The sequence below is a fragment of the Portunus trituberculatus genome, chromosome 38 (assembly GCF_017591435.1).
Source record: "Portunus trituberculatus isolate SZX2019 chromosome 38, ASM1759143v1, whole genome shotgun sequence".
Taxonomy (NCBI): domain Eukaryota; kingdom Metazoa; phylum Arthropoda; class Malacostraca; order Decapoda; family Portunidae; genus Portunus; species Portunus trituberculatus.
This window is the reverse complement of record NC_059292.1, coordinates 10,040,613-10,065,612: the sequence shown is the minus strand read 5'-3', so window position 1 is coordinate 10,065,612 and position 25,000 is coordinate 10,040,613. Positions and strand designations below refer to the sequence as shown.

Genomic DNA, 25,000 nt, shown 5'->3' with positions numbered 1-25,000 from the left:
GTGAAATATATGTCCCGTTGTTATGTACTTGTATCAATAAATTGTACCGAGAGAAGGATAAAAACAAAATGTAGTGGGCATGAAACCGTTTGATATGTTGGAGTATTTATTTATTTTTAGCGGGAGGCAAATTGTTGGCAGTAAAGTTGCATTGTGCGCAGGATAGTTATTAGTGTAGGTGTGCGGCTCGTATTTACCTTTTGAGTGTTGAAGTATTCACAACATCACCTCCAGCACACTGGGCTCCTCCTCTCTTTTCTTGTCCTGACCTCAAGTTTCGTCTCTTAGTCCCTCGTATTATCGTACCGTTCTCCTCCTTTCTTCTCCTCCGCTACGTTTCTCTCCCCTCATGCACTTGTTAACTTCTCAACTTGATAACTCCTCCTAATCTCAGAATTTAAAGTACTGAAGGTTATACACATTACCATAGCTCCACCATTTTTTTTTATCTTTCTGTGTCGAATCTCACATCTCTAGAGTTAGCTGGCTAGTATGTCCATTCTTTCATGCCGCCGACGGTAAAAGTACAGGTATCTGGATTTGTTTTATACTCGTACCTTGCTACAAATTAGACTTAGTAAGAGGTAGTAGCGAGGTTATTTAAAGGATTAGGATTTTATTTATGCACTGAGGTATGCTTATATTTTCTGCCTGAATGTGCTAGTACTCCATGAGAATCAATTTTTATTTACAACTTCAGGTTTTCCCTTGAGTCACCTGTGAGTCTCCACACCACAACACTGACAAAACAAAAGCACTTCCTCTCTTTATTCAGCCTCACAATACTAACTTGACCACACTGCTTTCCTCTCCCAAGACCTACTTCACTACCCCTCTAACGAAACAAGAGCATTTCCTGCCTTATCAGCTCTCCAAGCACTCACACTTAAAACGCCACATTCCTCCTTCAAAACCCACCTAACTAACTATACCCCTCCTGCTCTCCACTCCACACTCCCTTCCTCAGCCCACTAAGGTTCTCCACTCCTCACACTGACAACACAAAAGCAGTTCCTGTCTTTGTCCAGCCTCAAAAACAGTCTCTTATCAAGCTACATTCCTCTTCCAAAAGGCTTCCTAACTACACGTCTTGTACTCGCCTATTGTCCTGAAACTAGTGCAGTCACTCCCGATCTGAGCAGTTTATTTACGTACCCTCAAACGTTCTGTACACCCAAGCTACATTTCCCTCCTAAAACGATCGTTAAACTACACCTTCCTAACTCACCAAACACACCAATTGTCTATTCATCTGATACCAGCAGTACATTGACACCCACTGTAAGCAGCTAGCTCCTCTCTTCTCCCTCTTTATGCAACCTCAGACAACTTTCTTGCCAAGCTATATCTTTTGTAAAGCTATCCTGAAACTATACATTTCCACTCTAGTTATCCATTCATCTGATACCATTTGTACACTCACACCCACTCTAAGCAGTTCCTCTCTATATGCAACTTCAAAACAACTTACTTGCCAAGCTAAATTTCTCTCTTAAAACGATCTTAAAATTACACCTTTCCACGCCTGATGCCAATATTGAACACACTCGCTCTAAACAGATCCTCTTTTTACGTAACTTAAAAAAAAAACATGTACTTTGCCAAGCTACATTTCTCTCTTAAAACGATCTTAAAACTACACCTTTCCAAAGCGATTGTCCGCTCCCCTGCTGCCAATACACATACACACAGCACACACACACACACACACACACACACACACACACACACACACACACACACACACACACACACACACACACGGTAGCTCAGTGGTTAGAGCACTGGCTTCACAAGCCAGAGGACCGGGATTCGATTCCCCGGCCGGGTGGAGATATTTGAGTGTGTCTTCTTTCACGTGTAGCCCCTGTTCACCTAGCAGTGAGAAGGTACGGGATGTAAATCGAGGAGTTGTGACCTTGTTGTCCCGGTGTGTGGTGTGTGCCTGGTCTCAGGCCTATCCGAAGATCGGAAATAATGAGCTCTGAGCTCGTTCCGTAGGGTAACGTCTGGCTGTCTCATCAGAGACTGCAGCAGATCAAACAAACACACACACACACACACACACACACACACACACACACACACACACACACACACACACACACACACACACACACACACACACACACACTCTCTCTCTCTCTCACACTCTCTCTCTCTCTCTCTCTCTCTCTCTCTCTCTCTCTCTCTCTCTCTCTCTCTCTCTCTCTCTCTCTCTCTCTCTCTCTCTCTCTCTCTCTCTCTCTCTCTCTCTCTCTCTCTCTCTCTCACACACACACACACACACAGTCATTTAATATCTATCCTTCCTTAACTCCCTCGCACATCTCACTCTTCAGTTTTCCCACTCTCCTTCTGTCCGCTATCCTCACACTACAACACGTGTGCGCTCCCAGCCAGCCCGGTATACATAAATTTCATCCTCATTGCAACTCGATTATTGGAGAATTCCCTCGGAGAATTTGTTCGTGCAAAGTGGATTTCGGTTCCGATTGCGTGGATTCGAAAGGACACCTGGATTCGCCGACGCCCCTTAAGTGGAGGTGTGAGATAGAGCGAGTAGATAAGGGAGGGAGTAGGTGGTGGTGGAGCCAGTGGTGAGGAGGCTCTCTCTCTCTCTCTCTCTCTCTCTCTCTCTCTCTCTCTCTCTCTCTCTCTCTCTCTCTCTTGTGCCTTCCTCATCCTGTTTATACTTTTTCTTTTAGTATTTGTTTTCGTTCCGTCTAATCTTTGGTTCCTTTTCATTATTTTTTTCCTTCCCGTCTTTTCCTTTCCTTACTTTAATATTCACCATTTCACTCCTCCGTCGTTACATTTACACACCCCAGCACACTTTCCCCGAGGTAACAGTGCAGGTTATATTACGCTACTTCTTCCTCCCTTGATTGCGCAGGTTAATTAAAGGTTCCACTGTTAGTCTTACCTGCGCCAGACCAACCTTTGATACAGGCACTCTTAATGATAAGGTAAATTATGACGTATCTGAGGCTTAATCTACGAGACAAAAGTTCACCCACTCTTGTTATCCATTTATTTACATGTAGTCTGTGTTTGTGTACGTGGGCGCCTCTCTCTCTCTCTCTCTCTCTCTCTCTCTCTCTCTCTCTCTCTCTCTCTCTCTCTCTCTCTCTCTCTCTCTCTCTCTCTCTCTCTCTCTCTCTCTCTCTCTCTCTCTCTCTCTCTCTCTCTCTCTCTCTCTCTCTCTCTCTCTCTCTCTCTCTCTCTCTCTCTCTCTCTCTCTCTCTCTCTCTCTCTCTCTCTCTCTCTCTCTCTCTCTCTCTCTCTCTCTCTCTCTCTCTCTCTCTCTCTCTCTCTCTCTCTCTCTCTCTGCTATACACACACGCTTTCATGTATAGTATTTTCCCCAGTCTGAACACGTATATTGGACCGAGGGAGCCCAGCATCACGAGCAGCAATAAACAAAAAGGTGTATTCGCGCCTGGGAGTGTGAGGAAGGTGTGGTGATAGTGGTGGTGGTGGTGGCGGTGGTGGTGTGATCATGACAAACGTGATGTTTCTTTTTTTTTTTTGCTATAAACTTGTATGTTATATTAAGGAGGTGACTTTTCTTTTTTTTTTTTCTTGTTTTTTTTTTTTTCTTGTGTGTGTGTGAAATTTAGCTACTAGATCTGAGGGTGTATTTTTCCTATTGATTTTACTACTAGTCGTATTGCTGCGACTACAACTGTTACTAATACCAATACTAGAACTATTATTTTACTATTTTTGCAACTGCTGATATGTATAACTACTACTACTACTACTACTACTACTACTACTACTACTACTACTACTACTACTACTACTACTACTACTACTACAACAACAACAACAACAACAACAACAACAACAACAACAACAACAACAACAACAACAACAACAACTACTACTACTACTACTACTACTACTACTACTACTACTACTACTACTTACTACTACTACTACTACTACTACCACTACCTACTACACCACCACTACTACCACCACCACCGCCACCACTACTACCACCACCACCGCCATTACTACTACTACTACTACTACTACTACTACTACTACTACTACTACTACTACTACTACTACTACTACTACTACTACTACTACTACTACTACACACAACTAGACGGACCAGTGTAGGGTTTACCGTGCACGAGTTGGGAGAAGTGATAGTGTGAGTGTTGAGTTGCAGGCGAGGAGGACAGGGCCAAGGTGAGGCGGGCTGGCGGGAGGGCGGGTGTGTGTGTGGTGTTGACTCTGCCACCTTTGTGTGAAGCCCTCGTCTCGCCGGCTGCCACCTCAAACCCTTATCCTCCAAGCCACCGGAACAACATCTTATATACGGATTAAGCTTACACGCCGCCGTCTCCTCCTCTCGCACGTCAGGTTTCCTTCTTGTTAATTATTTTTTTTAACACTTTCCTCACTCTTGTTTTGCCTTGTCCACGATCATAGCCATTACTAAGCGTACTCTTCACTCATATCTGTCACCTTCGTTACTGAATTCACCATACGTATGAATATATGTTTATTTCACTTTCTGCTCACTCTTCTTGTCACTACTACTACTACTACTACTACTACTACTACTACTACTACTACTACTAATAATAATAATAATAATAATAATAATAATACTGCTATTATAGCCGTACTATTTTTTCTTGTTGACCACCATCATCACTACTAGTTTCACACTATACGCAAATAGATGGTGTTGAATTGTAAGGATCATGGGTGGTGTAGATGGTGATATGAAACAGAGTAACAGGTGCAAAGTTTTGTATTTTTTATGTATTTTGCAGTAAGGCTCTCGGCTTAAAACTTGTGCGCTCAAAGTTTTATGCTCCAGTGCGTGTTCGCAATGAGTATTTTACATTTTACTCAGTAGTTTCAGACGATGGAGGCTCTTTGTGTGTGTGTGTGTGTGTGTGTGTGTGTGTGTGTGTGTGTGTGTGATCATAAAAGAAGGTTACATTGCAATTTACACATCGTTTTTTATATTTTTTTATCCATCATATAATTTTCTTCGATTAAGTTTTTTTTTCTCTTATTTTTCTTTCTTTCTTGTTTCGTGTTTGTATTACTTTTTATCCCTTACTAACACACACACACACACACACACACACACACACACACACACACACACACACACACACACACACACACACACACACACACACACACACATTTTTTCCTATCTTTTTCATTATCATTTTTTCTGCTCATCAATTCTACTTAAAGAGTCGCCTCGTCTTTGTCCTAAAGCTGCTTGGCATTCCTTCCTGTATCTCGTTGATCCTCTCCCCTTTGTCTTTCCTATCATCCTCGTTCTACTCATTCTCTCTTTATTTTGCTTCTCTTTCCTGTAGTTTTCCATCATCCTTCTTCTGTGTTACCCTTAGTACTCTCTTACATTTTCTCTTCTCATCCTTTCGTATTTTGTATTGTCTTTCCTCTACTAATTTCCTTTTCCATATTTTTCGTCCTTATTTCCCATTTTATTTTATCTACCTCATTCTTTTTTTACCCTTTTTACTCTTCTACATTTTCTTGTTTCTCATTCCTCCCCTTCCCTTTGTATTTCCTGTCTCCATCTCTCGGCTCATTTTCCCCTCTACTTCCCACTAATTCTCTGTTTCCCCTTCCCTTTTCCTTCCTCTTTCCAGGTGTTTTATATCGTTTCTTCTTCTTTCCCTATTTATCCTTTATTTTCCACTTAACCTTCCACTTTTCCCCCTTTCCTCTTCCGTTTTAAATACCATCCTTCACCCTCTTGCATTTCTTGTTCTTACCTTTACTCCTTCCTTCTTCTCGTCCCCCTTTTCCCTTTTAATCAGGCAATATATCCCCACACCTCTCGTTTCTTGTCCTCTTCCTCTTCTCCTACTTTCGTCTATCCGGTATAGCACTCCTGCGCGTCTCTTCCTCTCCTTCACTCGCCCTTATCGGCCAAAACAGCACCTCGGCCCTCCTATCCTCGCCGCCACTTAGTCTTATCCGGTGAGAGGTCAGACGTGAACCCACTCTATCCTCTCGTCCCGTCCTACTCCTCCACTATCCTGTCCTGCGGTGGTGGTGGTGGTGGTGGTGGTGGTGGTCCCGTCCCCGTCATCCATCGTATCCCCGCCCTCCTGTCTGTCTGAATCCATGGCCAGGTGTATCATTCCCAGGCCAGTTACAGGTCGGCTAATCATAATTTATTCAAGGAGACGATGGTGGTGGGTGGTAGAGGTGGCGGTGGCGATGGTGGTGGTGGTGGTGGTGGTCAGACGGGTCGGTCCCCAGGGGCGGCGCAACAGCTGGTGGAGGGAGCGATGAGGGAGGGAGGGAAGAGCGGGAAGGGAGGGGAGGGAATATTACTGAGGGTGACGGCCGTGGCAGAACGCTCCGAACGCTTGTCCTATAATTAAGGCAAATATTTGATGTTTTTTCCTCTCCTTTTTGTCCTAATGAGTGTCCCTTCTCCTCCTCGTCATCCTCCGTCTGTTCTTAAATGTCTTTTCTTACGTATCATCTCATCTGGATTTGTTTTTCGTTACTCTAACACGCTCTTATCTTAATTTTAGTCTTCCGTGCCTCGTTTCTCTCTCTCTCTCTCTCTCTCTCTCTCTCTCTCTCTCTCTCTCTCTCTCTCTCTCTCTCTCTCTCTCAACATGCTCTATTTTTTCCTCTTTTTTTTTTTTTTCTTCATCCAATTCCAACATCACGCTCTCTACCCACCCTCACGATTACACACACACACACACACACACACACACACACACACACACACACACACACACACACACACACACACACACGATGTTACCCAAGTCTCCTCTCCTTTCCCACCTGTTCCCTTTCTCATCAGCCAAAGTTCCTTATGTCTGGCTCAATAGTACACCTGTCGTCCCAATCCCGAGGCAGAGGCACAAAACGTAATTCTTCAGAAGCCAACCTGTGGGAGATAATTACTTGAGGGACTTCACAGGGCATCAGGAAGGGACGGAGGACTATGATTACTTGTGCCATCTCTCTCTCTCTCTCTCTCTCTCTCTCTCTCTCTCTCTCTCTCTCTCTCTCTCTCTCTCTCTCTCTCTCTCTCTCTCTCTCTCTCTCTCTCTCTCTCTCTCTCTCTCTCTCTCTCTCTCTCTCTCTCTCTCTCTCTCTCTCTCTCTCTCTCTCTCTCTCTCTCTCTCACTAAGCATTTTGCCCAGCAGTTCAGAAGCCATTGACACACCTGGATGGTAACAAAGCAGCACAAGGCAGAGGTGGGGGACGGAGGAGTGACAACGATTGAGGGGGAGGGGGGAAAACAGCGGCAACCTTCCAGAGTGTAACGATCCTTATAGTAACGAAGTAGAGTGACGGACGAGGCAAGGGGAGGGTGACGGGAGGAGAATGGAAGACTAATGGTGCGGTAACAGTGTCTCAGAAAGGCACAACAAGGCCCCCTGACAGGACAGTATTAGGCAGAGGAAGGTATTGGAGCGCGACGATATGAATGACGGCTGGAATAACTAAGTGATGTCAAGAGTGAGGGAGGGTAAAAACACACTGCATGAAGGAGGCTAATGGTTGATATGTTGTGAGGTAAAAGTGTCACAGAAAATAACACAAGGACAGAGATATGCATGGAAAGGCATTGGCGTGTAGCTAACGATATTGCTCACGTGTAAGAGATGTGAAACCCAGTTGAAGGAAAGCAGAAGGATATTAACGCACTGATTAGTACAGACAGCTTACAAACTTAATCTAATCCTCTTTTAGTTAGTCATGATTAAGTAAACAAGATATAATTTTGTTGGATGAGTAAACAGATAATCACTTGATAACGATAAACTAAATACCACCCTTAACTTAATCAATTCCTCTTATGACATTTATGATATACAACTAATACCAAGGATACAAATGAATAACGGAAAAAAAAAATCTTCTAAGGTCAGATAAACATTGCAACACGGGTGAGGGTAACAGTAACGGGCTGGTAACGGAGGACCACCATGCTGCGAGAAGGAAATAACTCAGATTAGTGCTTCCGAGGGCAGTAACAGCTCGTAACGGGTCATGAGGGAAAGACAGGCAGGCAGGGTTTGTTGCGGGAGGCAAGACGAGAGGGAAGGGAGGGGTGGGTGTGAGGGAGGGAGGATGGGGACGAAAGGGCACCACTCAAGGGGCAGGAAAGAGGAGTACGGTGGTGGTTGTTTTTTTCATCTGTAAGAGGCCAAAGGAGAAGGGGAGAGGGAAGGACGAAGGGATAATGAAGGGGGAGAAGGTCACTGTGGTTGATATTGATGACTCGCTGCTACTACTACTACTACTACTACTACTACTACTACTACTACTACTACTACTACTACTACTACTACTACTACTACTACTACTACTACTACTACTACTACTACTACTACTACCACCACAGTTATGCTCAACTCTGTAACTACCATAACAATCACGTACCATATCTCCATAACAATCACGAACCACATCTGCAGCATTAAAGGGAACCATCACCACCACCACTACTACTACTAACAACAACAACCACTACCAGAATCACCGTTACCGTACTATCAAAATTCAGGGCTGGAGGTTCTTAGGTGAGGAGAACTATCTGAGGGAACCAAAGGGAGGAATGGAAGAAATTTAGGCAGGAAATAAGAGAAGCCTTAATCTGGGGTGCTCCTTTCTCCCTCATCCCTCCCTATACTTCCTTCCAGCGTCTACATTTCTCTCATTCCTTCATCATTTTTCTTCTCTCATTTTTTTTTCTTATATATCTCTCCTCTGTCGCTTCTCCTCCTTTCCTGCCTTCACCCTATGTATTTTCTTTGTCTCCCTTCTTTTCTACACCTAAACCCGTTCCCTTTCCTTTCTTTCTCATCTTCATTTTTTTCCCTCGGTTTGTACAATCAAATACTCATATCGTATAACTCTTTCCGTGTGTGTGTGTGTGTGTGTGTGTGTGTGTGTGTCTGTCGCGAGTGCCTTTTTCATGTCCGTGTTTATTTGCCTTATGGAAATTTTTGAGGGCCTCTTATCTGTCCTCTGCCTTTTGCTTATTTGTATAGTTAAGTTTTTCTGTTACGTATCGATCGTATTTTGTTCAGTAGTAACAGTGAGTCGTCTGTGTGCGTGTGTTGTCTGTCTGCCTCTCTTATCTGTCAGTCAGCCTCCTCCAACCCTGTAACACACACACACACACACACACACACACACACACACACACACACACACACACACACACACACACACACACACACACACACACACACACACACACACACACACACACACACACACACACACACCAGCCAGAGAGGACAGAGTGACAGGATGATGATGAATGGAGCGGACAGGATCTTGTCGACTTGAGCGGAGCAACTACAGACTTGCAATTGCCTCTGAGCCTGGCAGGGTACAATGAGAGAGAGAGAGAGAGAGAGAGAGAGAGAGAGAGAGAGAGAGAGAGAGAGAGAGAGAGAGATTTTTGTAAGAGTTTGAAGGTGGTTTTCATGAGATAAGAGATAGTGAATGGAATCAGTGAAGCAGAGAAGGAATAAAAAGAAACGAAAAATGAAAACTGAAAAAGCGACAGAGGAAAAAGAATAAGAAGCGTGCAACAATGAACTGAAACATCGAGGGATATGAAGAAGAAGGGAGGAGGAGGAGGAGGAGGAGGAGGAGGAGGAGGAGGAGGAGGAGGAGGAGGAGGAGGAGGAGAGGCAGTGATTGCAGCTGGGTAATACCTTTTTTTTATTTTTGCTGTTTTTGGGTAGGAGACGAGCCAGATTTTCATTATCTCGGTAGTGGAGCAGTGGTGTGGTTGTAGTGGACTGGAGGGAGGGAGGGATGGAAGGGGAAAAGTGGTGGAGGTGGAGATGGGTTGAGGAAGAAACGGAGGGGAAGGATGGGTCAGCAAGGAAGACGGACGGTGCCAAAAGGATGAAGGGGAAGAGAAGGAAAAAGAAGAAGGGGAATGCCGAGGTGGAAACAGAGTGGATGGATGTCATGATCGTTGTTGGAAGAAAGGCAAGGGAAGTGAAGTCAAGAGCGAGGGGAGGAAGGGGATGGAGAAAAACACGGAGGGGGAGGAAGGGACAGTGTTTGGGGGATGTGAGGAAAAGTGGAGGAGCATAGCTCCTCCCTTTTGCTGTCACGCTTTTTTTGTATCTTTCTTTCAATAGGGTTTATTTTTCTTTCATTTCTTGCTCTATTTTTCACAGCTCTCTTTCCTCTTTCTTTGTGTTCTAGACGTGTCAAGACTCGATTTTTTTGTATGGTCATTTTTTGTAGCTCTCTGTCCAGCGTCTGGTAGTACACACACACACACACACACACACACACACACACACACACACACACACACACACACACACACACACACACACACACACACACACACACACACACACACACACACACACACACACACACACACACACACACACACACAGTCTCCCTAACTTTTCCTTTTTTCATAGTTTGCAGAAGTGTCTTTGTCTGTCTTGTTAATGAGGAAAGGGTGTAGGAAAGACAGTAGAAGTATTGATTAATGGTCACGCAGCCACATAATCGTCACACACACACACACACACACACACACACACACACACACACACACACACACACACACACACACACACACACACACACACACACACACACGTCTCACGCAATAATAAAGGGAAGGTGTAGCGAGGCAGATAGACCAGCACGGAAACACGTAGTTGTAAGATAAGCAATCCCACGAGAGCGGCTCGGCGGAATTAAACTGTCTTAGTCTCGTTTATCCCTCGGCTCTTGTAGGAATAGGAATGAGGACTCTGAGGAAACGTTCGTACTTACTTTTTTTTATTTATGTCTGGGAGAAACGGTTTGCTCGTTCCCACCAGGCTTGGTTTTGCATAATAGCGTCACGTAACACTTGTTTTTAGTGTTATGAAGTACCACAGGCACGTGTTTCTTCACTCCATCACGTCCTGCTTCTAATTCATTACCTTGCTACGTGTGTGTGTGTGTGTGTGTGTGTGTGTGTGTGTGTGTGTGTGTGTGTGTGTGTGTGTGTGTGTGTGTGTGTGTGTGTGTGTGTGTGTGTGTGTGTGTGTGTGTGTGTGTTTGTGTGTGTGAGACCCAGGCTATACTCTACCTACCCAACATGTCTCACTAAGCAGATGCAGAACCACATGCTCCCTCTTAGTTGCAAAAGCTCCTGCCTGCTTGCCGCAGCACGCCACGGTACACAGCATGTCATCTTCCTCCACCACGCGCGTCCAAGGCAATACCTCATTCCTGCACCTCCAACACAAAAATTAATACTCCGTGTACACTTCACACTTAAAAAACGGTAAATTACTCATCCTTTATCATGTTTACGGGAAGAAACTCGCTTCACAGACACGACATAAGTAAGGAAAATTTACACACACTCATGCAATCACAAAACACATGATACTTTCCATCCTCGTATAGACAGAAAGCATCATTGAATCATAGCTCATACACAGACGCAAGATATATGAAATCATTACATTTATCCCAGACCATCTAGGTAAAGAGACATCACACCTCCTATGTTGTTCATTAAAAAAAAAAAACAGCAGAAAAAAATAACGAAATAGAAACTGGAAAAAAAAAAAGAATACACTCATTCATTCATAAATCGTACTCCCATAGGTTAAGGAAGGCCTACACCTCATCCTAAGTCAGAAAGGCACCACACCACCTACGTAGCTCATAAAGGAAAACCCGCACACATATACATATTATTTTTCTCTTCCCCATACGTGTCTCATCACCGTCTTGCCATCCTCCCATCTCCTCCCGTCACTTCCCTCAATGAAACACTCTGTCACCGTCACCCACTACCACTTCTCTCTCTCCTCTGCCATGCCTCCCCTTACCACACCTTTCACTCTCTCACCATAAGACACACCACACCTGAACCTTCCCTCTCCCTCCTTCCCTATACCCCTTCTAAGCATCACTTCGTCAACGTCTTCCACTCTGCCCCACACCCTCCCATTCCCCCACAAGAAGCATCGCAATCCGCGCCTCACCTCTCCGTCTCCCTCTCTCGTGGCCCATGTCCGTCGCCGCCTTCTTCACGTAGCCCTTCATCTCCAGCGCACCGTTCACACCCGCCACGTTAATATCCTGGACGCTAAACACTGCGCACCATTAATACACGCTGGCCCGTAATAGTGAAGGCCATTAGTCCCCGGCGCCGCATATAGGGGCGAGGGCTTTTTGGAGGCCCGCCCGGGAAACACAAGGCGACGCTGGGGTCATTATTACACGAGAGAGAGAGAGAGAGAGAGAGAGAGAGAGAGAGAGAGAGAGAGAGATACTGTAAAGATATGGAATACGATAGATTTGTATTTTAACGAACGGAAATAAACTTCGATTCATACAAATTTGATAACCCGCTGCCCCTGAAAAATGAAGGCTTTAAATTGAATGAAATAACGTCCGTATAACGAAACGAAACCAAAAAAAAAAAAAAAGAGTAATGGCTAGTGATAAAATACTACAAAAGTTACTGATAGACGGACAGATAGCCAAACAAACAAACAGACGAACGAACAAACAGGCAAACAGAGAGACAGACAGGTGAGTAGGCAAAGAGAATCAATGATCTGGAAGGAGAGGAATGAATAGTACCTCTCTCTCTCTCTCTCTCTCTCTCTCTCTCTCTCTCTCTCTCTCTCTCTCTCTCTCTCTCTCTCTCTCTCTCTCTGTCCTAAAGTGAGGGTCTTATGTGGCAGACGTTTATGCCTCAGTGTCGCCGCTTTATGATGTGTGTGAATAGGTCCCCGTGTAGCTGTCAGCGGCGGGGGCGTCGTCCATATGTCATTGAAGGGGGGAGTGGGGGACTGACAGCACCGGCGGAGGGAATGGAGACCTGCCGGGAGGATTAGATGGGGAGGGGAAGACGAGGAGAGGATGACTGGAAGGGAGGAATGACTGGAAGCAGAGTGGAGAAATAGTATGATTAATGTAATGCTTTTAGTTTTTTTAGTCATAGAAATTGTAGTAGTATGTGTGTGTGTGTGTGTGTGTGTGTGTGTGTGTGTGTGTGTGTGTGTGTGTGTGTGTGTGTGTGTGTACCGAGATAAGGTTGCGTGCCAGCAGGAGGAAAATAAAAGACGATGAGGATAAACAGGAAGATGGGAAGAAAGGTGAAGGAAGCGAAATGGAGAAGGAACCGTTGGGTGCTGAAGGCAAGGAAAAGGAAGGGACGGAGAGGATTACAATGAAGAAAAGAAGGTCCATAGATAAAAGGGATTCCCCATTCTCTCTCTCTCTCTCTCTCTCTCTCTCTCTCTCTCTCTCTCTCTCTCTCTCTCTCTCTCTCTCTCTCTCTCATATGTAAGCCACAAAAATGCAAGATAATTACGCTATAATTGATGATTCCGAACGTCCATTAGGCAGCACACACACACACACACACACACACACACACACACACACACACACACACACACACACACACACACACACACACACACACACACACACACACTAACTGGTCAACGTCACGGCATCTTCAACGAATTACAGTTAAGACTACTACGAGATGATTAACAAGAATATATGCTGAGACTTATCTGGAGACAATTCAGTGCTCATTCTTTTCAAATAATGTGGTCTTTTGAACGTGTTTATATAAGAACAGAGATATACTGTAGGTGTGTTTAGACATCGTTATCGTCTGGTTGTATTTTTTTTTTTTTTCCTTTTCGTAAATATTCTGTTGGTCAAAATTTTATAAGGTACAGCAATTTCTCCTTCATAGTTCTCACGTACTTGTTTTGTAGGTTTCATTAATAGGGAGAATTATTGATGGTAGTAATTCCTCTTCTTTTTTTCATCAATCATGGTGCTTCGGAATGCTTGTATTGTATGTGTATCAGAACTCAGCTTACTTGTATTACCCACAGTAGAAGTTTCCCTTTGTAAATAGAGAAACGGTAGTGTTCATATGTAACAGAGAGAGAGAGAGAGAGAGAGAGAGAGAGAGAGAGAGAGAGAGAGAGAGCACACACCCTCAGTTCGTAGATACCATATAGTAAACACATTTTTTTCCATCCATTCAGTCACCGGCAGGCTCGGAATACCTTGGCTTCCCTACACCTGTCTTACTGTTGTCCTGTAATTAACTGGTGGACCGTGAGGGGAGCCCAGGAATGTTCGTGACTGGCTGGGCTCACGCGGGATGGGGTGACGGAGGGGAAATGGAGGGGAGAAAAGAAACAAGGGGGGAGATTGTGTAGGAGGGTCTTTGTGGGTGTAGTCATTAAGGTGTCGTGAGAGAGAGAGAGAGAGAGAGAGAGAGAGAGAGAGAGAGAGAGAGAGAGAGAGAGAGAGAGAGAGGGCGACATGTGGAATGGGATGGGGACATGTGTGACTCTACTCCGGATATACCATTTCATTTTTTTTTCCTCCTCTCCTTTTTCGTATATTTTTTCTTCTTATCTCGTCCTCATTATTTTTCTTCTTCCATCTCCTCTGCCACCTGTTCCTTCTCTCTCTTCTTGGTTTTCATTTCAGTTCAGATTTGATTTGATACATTAGAAAGATACGTTTGTTTTGTTTTCATTCCTTTATTTAAAATTTATCACTTTTATATTCTTCGTTTTATTTTTCCCTTTTAAAAAATTTCATTTCTTCCTGGTTCTTATTCCTCTCTTTTTTTTTCTTCTTCTTTCTCTTCTTTGTTCCTTCTGAGTTACTCTATTCATCTGTGCTAAAACTCTCTCTCTTTTTCTCTGTCACACACACACACACACACACACACACACACACACACACACACACACACACACACACACACACACACACACACACACACACACACACACACACACACACACACACACACACACAGATAAAAAAGAAAACACATTCGGCCACTTGAGTTTGAGGTCTTTGCGTTATCGAGTCGTTTAGAAGAGATTGATGGTTATTTGATACCTTGAATCTTTGGATGGGCACGAGGAGGAGGAGGAGGAGGACTAAGAGGAGGAAGAGGAGGAGGAGGAGGGGGAGGATTAGGATGTGGAGGAGGAAGAAAGAAAGAGAGAAGGAAAAAGACTTGGTGATCTTGAACTACGAACGTGTGTGTGTGTGTGTGTGTGTGTGTGTGTGTGTGTGTGTGTGTGTGTGGTAGCAGTAGCAGTAGTGGCGTGCGTTTGAAGGATGAATGAAGGGAAGGGAATGGTGAGGGAGGGAGGGAGGGAGGGAGGGGGAGGGTGGGAAGGAAGGAAGGGAGGTAATGTGACCACGCAACACGACTCTAGCCAACCTCCAAGGACCTCCTCCACTGCCACACACCCTCCACTCTGCCTTCTTCATTCTCCTCCCTCTCCACTCTCATGATCCTTTCTTCTTTTCATCGTCCTTCCTTCCTCATCCCTTCCCATCCACTTCATCTTCTTCCATCGTCCATATCCTTTTCTCATATTCAATAATTACTATTTTCTTTGTTTTATACTTTTATCCATTCTCATCCACCATCTTTTCCTTAACTATTTATTCATTCTTTTTTCTATCACTTTTTTCAATCTATCTCTCTCTTCTTAGAATTCCTTTTTTTTATCCTTTTTATGTCATTCTGCCTTTCTCTTTCTTTCCTTCATAACTCCTGTTCTGCCAAGTCTGTTTCAACTATCTCTACCCGTATTTTTCTTTCCTCTTTCGCTGCTCATTTCTGCCACCTCTCGCCTTCCTATCTTCTTTTTTTCCTCCCTCCCATCCTCTCTATCCCTTCCTTCCTTCTAAGCCTCGCGAGCCCAAACCGATTAAGGGAATTTTACGTGTTCAGCAGGGAATAATAATCTGATAATCTCTCATCTTGACCTGATTATAGGGAGCTTATTTCACAATCACAACCACCACCACCACCACTACCACCACCAAAACCATTGCGGCAACATTCCAACCGACACGACCACCACCACCACCACTACCACCGCCACAGCCACATCCATTACCACTACCGCCATCGCCGACGCCGTCCCCATCACGCACCGCCACCCAGTAAATAGCAATAGCAGGCGCCCTCACTCACCTGTCGCCCCGGGTGTATCAGGAACTGGCAGGCACCTACTCCACCACCACTACCGCCACCACTATCCCCACCACTGCCACCTCCACCACTTCCACCTCCGACCTCGTCCTCCTTGTGCTCCTCTTTCTCATTCGTCTAGTACAGAATTTCCCACATATTTCACAAACACTTCCATCTACACGTGTCACTTTTCCACACCATTACCACGCCACGCCACGTCAAAACCGCACCACACCACACCTTCCACTTCCTACAGGTATAGTTTTACTCCACTTGAGAAAGAAAGTGAGGGAGAGCTAAAAAAAAAAAAGAAAAGGGAGAAGATTCACGAAGAATATGGATAGAAGAACACTCGAGGCTCATTTTCCTTTGTTAAATTATAATTTCTCATTTACTTTGACTACCCAGAGAAAGAGAGAGAGAGAGAGAGAGAGAGAGAGAGAGAGAGAGAGAGAGAGAGAGAGAGAGAGAGAGAGCTGGTGGACATTTACCGGCGCCTCAATAACCATTTAGAGGGGTTGCCTAGTGCATTGCCACCAACAGAACGACGCGGCCGCCACTGCAACGTTGCAATTACCTCCCACCTCCACCTTGCCGTATTGTGAGGAGGCCAATGTGCGTGCGTGGGTGTGCGTGTGCAGGCGTGTGTGTGTGTGTGTGTGTGTGTGTGTGTGTGTGTGTGTGTGTGTGTGTGTGTGTGTGTGTGTGTGTAGAGGGATAGAATAAGGTTAAGAAGATTGTTAGCATTCCTGATCTGTTGGTATTTTCTTTTGAGGTTAAGGGAGAATGTTAGACGTGTAGTAGTAGAGAGAGAGAGAGAGAGAGAGAGAGAGAGAGAGAGAGAGAGAGAGAGAGAGAGAGAGAGAGAGAGAGAGAGAGAGAGAGAGAGATAGAGAAAGAGAGAGAGAATAATCACTCTAATTTGGCCTTATTAGTTTGAGTTAAATAATCGTAAAGTTACATTACCTTCTTGCACAAAGAGAGGTTCGCATAGAGAGAGAGAGAGAGAGAGAGAGAGAGAGAGAGAGAGAGAGAGAGAGAGAAAGTTTAATGGTGCTGTGGAGACATAAATGTGAAGCAACAGTAATGAAGAGAAAGGCAATGTGACAGAATTAATTTTTGCAAGCATAGTTTTGTGTCTTATAAATCAATGTCAGAGAGAGAGAGAGAGAGAGAGAGAGAGAGAGAGAGAGAGAGAGTTTAATCATTGTCAGTAATGTGTTTTGTAGAATAAAACAAATTAAGGTTGATATGAGTAGATTCATACTAAGTGGAGGTGACATGCGTTGGAGTGGAAAATGTGTCCTCCTTTTACACGTGCATGTCTTGCAGAAAGATATGTGTGTCCTAAAAAGTAAGCAGAGAGAGAGAGAGAGAGAGAGAGAGAGAGAGAGAGAGAGAGAGAGAGAGAGAATTAATGAATGCAGCAGTTTGGTTTGAGCATGTGCTTGGGAGGAATGGGATGGGGCAGAATCTGGTTATCGTCCAAGAACGTCGCTGCGATGTTTGGCTTCAATGTTTATTCCAAATATGATTTTGCGTCTGATGATCGCCGCCATCAGCTGGTGGGGTCTCCATGGTGATGGGTGACGGGTGGTACTTGTAAATCTTTGCAGCAAAGTGTAGAGCATCTGGAACCTTTCAGGCATGTGGTTAGTTCAGGAACAGAGCGGTCATGGCTTCTATATCTATAGGTAATAAAACTGACATTGTTTCCTAATCACTTTGTTTTGTGTTGTTCCAGAAGGTCCGCCGGTTCTGCGGGAACACCCAAGCAGCGTGGTGGTGCCCCGCAATGACCCTGTCACGCTCAACTGTGCAGCATCGGGGGCAGCCCGCATCAGATGGTTCCGTGACGGCGAGGAAGTGACCACCTCGCCTCAAGACCCCCGCGCCCACCGGGTGCTGCTGCCCTCAGGCTCTCTCTTCTTCCTCCGCGTAACCTCCACCAGGAGGGACAGTGATGCTGGTACCTACTGGTGCGTTGCCGCTAATAGGTACGGCGTCACGCGCTCCCGCAATGCCACCCTTACTGTGGCCACATTGGCCACTGACTTCCAGAGCGTGGCAGAGCCTGAGGTAAAGGCCCGCGTGGGTGACACAGTCAGCTTACCCTGCCGACCACCAAGGGGAGTCCCCCGCCCTGAAGTCACCTGGCTGAGAGACGGTCGTCAGGTGAGCGACTCCCGCCGCATCACCGTCACGGAGGAGGGTGACCTGCTCATCAGTCAGGCTGTGGAGAAAGACTCGGCTGTCTATGTGTGTCGTGCACGCAACGCTGCAGGAACCCGCGAGTCACCATCCACGGCGCTCTCCATAATGAGTAAGTATCATGTGTGTGTGTGTGTGTGTGTGTGTGTGTGTGTGTGTGTGTGTTTCTCTGTGTGTGCTTTAACTTGTTTTGTTTTGTACTCTTACTCTTCATCGTTTATTGAACCAAAAAATTGTGTTTGCACTCAATGAGATTTTCTCCGTCTGCAGCGCCGCCCTGGTTCAAGGAGCGCCCCGCCAACGTGACAGCAGCCTCTGGCGTGGTGGTGGAGCTGGCTTGCAGGGTACAGGGGTCTCCCACACCCGTGGTAACCTGGCGGAGGCTGGATGGGAAAATGCCAATAGGGCGAGCTGCTGTAGAAGAGCAGCGCCTTGTACTGCGGGAGGTGGCGGCTACTGACTCAGGAGTGTACGTTTGTGAGGCGGAGAGTGAGGCTGGCAGATCCTCTGCAAAGGTCACACTCACTGTGGTCGATGCTCCTGAGCTGACACAGCGGCCTCAGCACCTTCAGGTCATGGCGGGAGAGGACGCGAAAATCTCATGCCGCGTGGAAGGAGAGCCGCACCCGATGGTGGTGTGGCGCCTCCCCACGCTAGACAGAACCGCCCTCCTTGCTCCAGGCCAGAGCAGCGGCAGTGCCTCCGTCAGCGAGGATGGGCACACCCTCCAGCTGCGACAGGCGGCCACCGAGGACAGCGGCACCTACTACTGCTGGGGCGTGAGCAGCGGCGGCGGCGTGAGCGGCTGGGCGGAGGTGGTCGTGGTGCTGGCCTTACCTCCGCCAGTGGTGGGCGTGGGTCCTCAAGACCAGAAGGTGGCTCCTGGGGGCACTGTCACCTTCCGCTGTGAGGTGGTGAGTGAGGCGGCCGAGGCCCGGGTCACCTGGCACTACCGGGCCGCCACGCACCTTCCAGCACGCTCAATCTCACAAGGTACCGATCCTCGCTTCTCTCTGCCTGACAACGGCGCCCTTATCATCAAGGATGTGCGTCCGGACGACGCCGGCGTTTACTCCTGCCACGTGGAGGCGTCGACGGGCAGCGCGGAGCAGAGTGCAGCGCTGCGTGTGTCTGAGGACGCAGGGGACAGCGAGACCCTGCCGCTGCTGCCGGCGCCACCCACCAAGCCTCGGGTGGTGGATGTGAACCAGACGGCGGTGCAGCTGAGCTGGCTGCCTAACTCACAGGAGGGCGGGGAGTGGGCGCAGTGGTACTCAGTGGAGTACTGGCGCCGTGGCTGGCCGGAGTGGCGGGTGGCCGACGCTGTCACCACGCAGGAATCGTGTGTAGTGGATCAGCTCGTCCCCGGGCACACCTACACCTTCCTGGTGCGCGCCGTGAGCAGCCGCGGCGCCTCCTTCCCAAGTCCGTGGTCAGAGCCCGTCACCGCCAGGCCGCGCCGCGAATCAGGGCTTGATGCAGACCAGCTGCGACAGGCGCGCCGCCGCCTCTCCCGACCTGTGGTCGCCCTCACCGGTGCCTTTGCCACCGCCCCCGATAGTGTGCTGCTGAACTGGGAGTTCCTGGCACCGGGTGAGGGTGCGGTGGAGGGCGTGTTGGTGTACTCTGTGAGGGAGGGCGGTGGCGTGCAAGTGGCCACTGTGCTGGGCGCCTCCTCCTCCTCCCATGTGGTGCACGACCTGCAGCCCTACACGTCCTACACCTTCTTCGTGGTGCCCTTCTGGCGCAGTGTTGAGGGCACGCCTTCCAATTCCTACTCACTCACCACTCCCGAGGACGGTAAGTGTGTCTGTCTTTCCGTCGCATTGTTTGTCTGTCGCTCAGTCTGTCTGTCTGCCTGTCTTTCTATGTACGCCCATCTAATCCATCTCTGTCTCTTCTCACAGTACCCCTGGAGGCGCCCAAAGATGTACGCGTAGCGCGACGACAGGAGGGCTCGGTCCTTATTCAGTGGACAGGCGTGGAGGGCGCGGCGGTGCGTGGGCGGCTACAGGGATACAGCGTGACGCTGAGCCACAACGGTAGCCACAGCACGCAGACGGTGGCGTCACCCTGGCTGGAGGCAACTGGACTCCTGCCGGGTAGCCTTTACACTGTAAGAGTGGCTGCCCTGACTGGGGCGGGGCCTGGGCCCTCCAGTGACCCCGTACTGCTCGACACCCGCAGAACCGATGAGGCCCTGGCGGCGGAGGAAGGCGCTGGCTCTGTGTTGTACGCGCCTCCCCAGCCTGCCTGGCTGGCTTACCTGCTGGTGCCACTGGTGGTGGTGCTGTTCTTGGTGACGTTGTGGTACGTGAGAAGACTGCGGCATAAGGCACCGCCTTCTAACCCACCCCATGCTCCCTCCCTTTATCAGGACCCGTCCCTCTGCCCCGACCACCACTCCGTCAACATGTACAGTGAGCACAAACTGTGGCGGCCCTCAGAAAGCGATAAGGACTCCAGCTTGTCATCGACTCGCCTCCTCCGGCCAGACCAGCTAGCAAATGAATACGCCGAACCTCGAGTGCAGCGGCCTAATGAAGCCACGGAACCCTATGCCACCACGGCCCTGCTGGCGCCGCCCTCGCCCCACCTTAAGCAAGGTCCACCCTGGCGCCATCAGAGCGACGACTCTGGCGTACAGGTGAATTGGGCTGCCATCCTGCCGCCGCCTCCGTCCTGCCCACCGCCTCCAGACCTCGACTTGGGTGACCCATCGGTCAGCAGTCCCTACAAGGGGACTCGTAAAGCGTCGTCACAATACGACAATATGGGTGGGTCTGAGCAGTACGAGTGGCCGTGTGACGGAGCCTCGGAACACACTTACGACGTGTACACACAGGTGGCGCCGTGCAGCAATCCGCGTGATGGTCTTCTTACATTTAGTACTCTTCAGGCACGTGGAGTTGCTGGTAGTAGTGGTGGTGGTGTTTGTGGTGGTGGAGGGGGTGGCGGTCCCAACTCCCGCAGAGTGCGCGTGGACTGTCACCCTCCAAGGCCAGTGGAGCCGCCCCGCAGCAACACTCATTAAACATGGTGCAGCAGAGCCTCCGGCGGGACCTGAGGACACTAGTGATACTTAAGAGAACGTGATATGGACAACGTCGGTGCTGAGAGCAGCGGGTGTCAACCCCTGGACCACTAAACAGTAGTGGTGTGGTGCTGGCCGGCAGGCTTGAGTTTCTCCCTGTAGTTAGAAAGATACTGAAGCGCTGCCGTGCTTTGTGGTGTCCCGTCCTGTCCCTCAGATTCCTGAGGGGCCGTGACTCCCATTCCTTTTCTCTCCCTCAGCCTATGAACGTCACAGTCTAGCAGATTCGCAGAATATAAAAGCCTTTAGATACACTGTAGATCCCTGAGTGCCCTCGGGAGTGGCCCTCCGCACCCCACCCTCACGAGAGTATGTGAGACCTCTAGCGCCTGTGAGCCATTCCTTCCACACCCTAGTGAATGAGACGAGACCCTACGCCCTCGAGACGCAGTAGCTAAGCCTCACCGCCTGTATAGTGCACATCCTACCGTCCGCCCTCGTCACACTGTGATAGTCCCTGCCCCTCCCCGACACTCCAGGGCCTCCTCCTTCCCCGCGCCCCGCATCGCTAGTCACCTGTATATATGTACATACCAAATTATTTTTATATTAAAATATTCATCTTCGCCTGTCAGGAAGTGTTTTTCTGTACCAATTCTTTGACCTAAGAGTTGTAAACTGTTCCCTTGAAACCAGTAAGTCTTGGGATTTATTTTTTCCTTCGTTTTTTTTTTCTTCCTAATCAAAGATATATATATATATATATATATATATATATATATATATATATATATATATATATATATATATATATATATATATATTTTTTTTTTTTTTTTTTTTTTTTTTGTGAGCAGGGATGAGGGATGAAGTGTCCTGTTCTTATTTACAAGTTAATTTTGTGTCTGCTCTTACGAAATGTGTGTAAGACTGGAGAATCATTTGTGTGCATTCGTGCGCTCGCGCTTGTATGTGTATGTGTGTGTGTGTGTGTGTGTGTGTGTGTGTGTGTGTGTGTGTGTGTGTGTGTGTTCGTGTCCTTGCTGTTAGCCAATATTGTTTTCTGCTCTTTGATTTCCAGCGTCCCGCCTCCCCACGCGTTACCTCGGCCCACACGCATCTAACCGTCCCTTCTCGACTTCGCTATACACCCACACACCCGCTCACACACTCCATGCATAAACCCACCATGCATCACCTCCAACTCATTGCCTCCGTCCCCACCCTCACCTTCTTGACCTTTCCCTCCACCTTCCTCCTCCTCCTCCATCCTCCCTACCCTTATACTGGAAGACACGACCCACTCCATCACAGGTGGTGGAGGTGGTGGGGGTTAGTAGGAGGTAGTGAACGGGTCAGATGAGGACCTTACCGTACTCCCTTACCCCCTTCTTCCCAGTCCTTCACCCTGCCCTGTTACTCGCCCCCTTATCCCCCTCCCACCTCACCCGTTGAGCCTGATAGATGGGTCTGAGGGGGCGTCGCCGCTGCCGCCGCGTATGTGCTGCGGATTAACTGCAGGAACACAGAGAAAAGGGGGAAAGGGGGGAGTCGAAGGGTCATAGTGCTCCCGGTGGTCGGACCTGGACCACCTTAGCTGATTAGATTAGGTCAGGCATAATGTGTTGTATTTTATTGCCATATTATGCATTTGCTAATTGATTTTTTTTTGTCTTATTATTAGTTATATTTGTGTTAGTTAGTGTGTGTGTGTGTGTGTGTGTGTGTGTGTGTGTGTGTGTGTGTGTCAGTGTGAGTGTGAGGTTACGTCATCCATCTTCACCTGTCGTTCCGTGAGTTACCTGAAGGAATGTCCTGATGCCTCACGAGCCCAGCAATTGGCGTAGAGGAGGGGGAGGTCTGAATGGGCATTTGGTGTTGAAAGAGATTAATGAGGTGAAAGAGAAGGAGATAAGTAGTAGGAAAGAGAAAAATGTAGAGTGATAAGAGGAAAAATTCGAAGACAGGCGAGGAATTTCATAACGATAAAAAGACAATTGCTTCGGGATTTCCTTGATGACTGGAGGGGAAGAGGGATAAAATTCGTTGGAGAAGGAGGGAAGAATGGTGAATTGGTGAAGCTAATGGTGGAAAAAAAAAATGATGGAGGAGTAGAGAGTCTGAAAAGAAAGGAGAAAATTAAACAGGATGGCTGATGATAACAAGGAAGAAGGAACGAAAAATATTCTTGCTTCATCATCATTGAAACCATTTATGTCACCACCACCACCACCTCCACCATCATCCCTCATCATCATCACTACCATCATTCAACTCATCACCTCCCCGTCCTTGCTTTACCTCAGCTCTACCCAGGTGGACACAAGTAATCACGGCCATAATTCACCTGTGTGACTCACCCGAGCTTCTTTCTCCAGGTATTCTCTGCAAGTGACCTTATCTCTCGCGGAAGGCGTCACTAATTAATTAGATAAACAAATATATACTTGGAGCTAATCTTGCAAGCCCAGTTCTTCTTCATTAGAATGTCAAATTAAGATGAATGCAGGACAAACTATTCCTTATAGAATCGGCCTCCGTGTATACACCACCAGACTGACCATGTAACTCAGATTTCGAACTTGATAAACACTTAATATAATTTCCAGTCTTGTCGGGGGAGGCGCGGTGCTGAGAACCGGTCCAAGGGAAGACGGATTTTATACACAACTTATCAATCAACGTCGCCTGGCCAAGCAATCGTGATCCTTGCAGTGTGCGAGTCACCCCGTGGCGGCGCGCAAAGTAATGGCGTGGCTGGTGCTCCTCCTTGTTGCGTGTCGACATGGCGCCATAAAAATCCATCTACACGTGTCCCTCAGCTGCGGCGGCGACTTACGACGATAAAAGACAAAGCGAGACTAATTTTTCGTGCACTCCAGCCAGGCGTTAAGGCGATAAGAAAAGCTTGCACGGAAAGGGTTATCAGCGTATTATCGTATTCTTTTCGGCTGCTTTTTTCCTCCTCAGTGCACAAAATACGCCTTCCCGTGAGCGTATGAGACCGCCTATCAGATTTTCTGGGGCGGGTGTGCGCGGGGCGGGGTGGGTAGCGGGGCAGGGCGGGTCGTGCTGCTGGGGTGACAATCGATTCCATCATCTGTTTAACGAGTAGTGTGCGGGAATAATGGAAGAGGCGAAGGGACGTTGAGACGCTAGAAGACATACGAGGTAGTGAAGTAGTGCTTAGTGGTGGTGGTGTTCGCGGCAATGGATGGTCTTAAGAAAGGTGCTCTAAGTGACTGGCCGCTAACGCGAGAATTGATCAGAAGGGGAAGGGAAGGACGAGAATAGGAAAGATATTCACCAAAGGAAACCGTACTGAAATCTAATAAGATGTTGATCCGTAATAATGGAGCTACGTATAGAGAAGACCGTATAGGATGGCTACAGTAGGAAGAAAGGTGATGAAGGAAGGAAGTGAGTAAAGGACACACCACAGAAAATACATCAAGAGTAAAACGAAAAGAAAAAAAAAAAAAAAACTATAGACGTAAAAACTGCATGAAAGGGAAAGAGAGAGTTTAGAATTATAGCCAGTGTAATACAAAGAAGAAGAAAAGAGAGGAATACATAAACCAGAGAAAGTTGCATTAACATAAAACCACAAACAAAACAATAAAGACACAGTGCATATAAGACTGAAAGAGAAAAGAAAAAAAGAAACACAATGCTGGGGACGTGAATGTTACTTGGCACTA

The 25,000-nt window shown here is 47.3% G+C and overlaps 1 protein-coding gene across 2 annotated transcripts in view; it reads left to right on the top strand.

Annotated features, from left to right (window-relative positions):
- The window catches only part of LOC123515192 (roundabout homolog 2-like), a 22,956-nt gene extending 1,023 nt beyond the window's left edge, over positions 1-21,933 (top strand). Inside the window, exons 2-4 of one of the 2 annotated variants that reach the window (XM_045273715.1) lie at positions 17,802-18,377; positions 18,536-20,065; positions 20,173-21,933. In XM_045273715.1, the coding sequence (XP_045129650.1) occupies positions 17,802-18,377; positions 18,536-20,065; positions 20,173-21,299 (3,233 nt within the window). In that variant the 3' untranslated portion in view covers positions 21,300-21,933. Of the gene's footprint in view, positions 1-17,798; positions 18,378-18,535; positions 20,066-20,172 lie in introns of both variants that reach the window. The other variant, XM_045273714.1, reaches the window with a different exon arrangement.
- Positions 21,934-25,000: the final 3,067 nt, after the last annotated feature.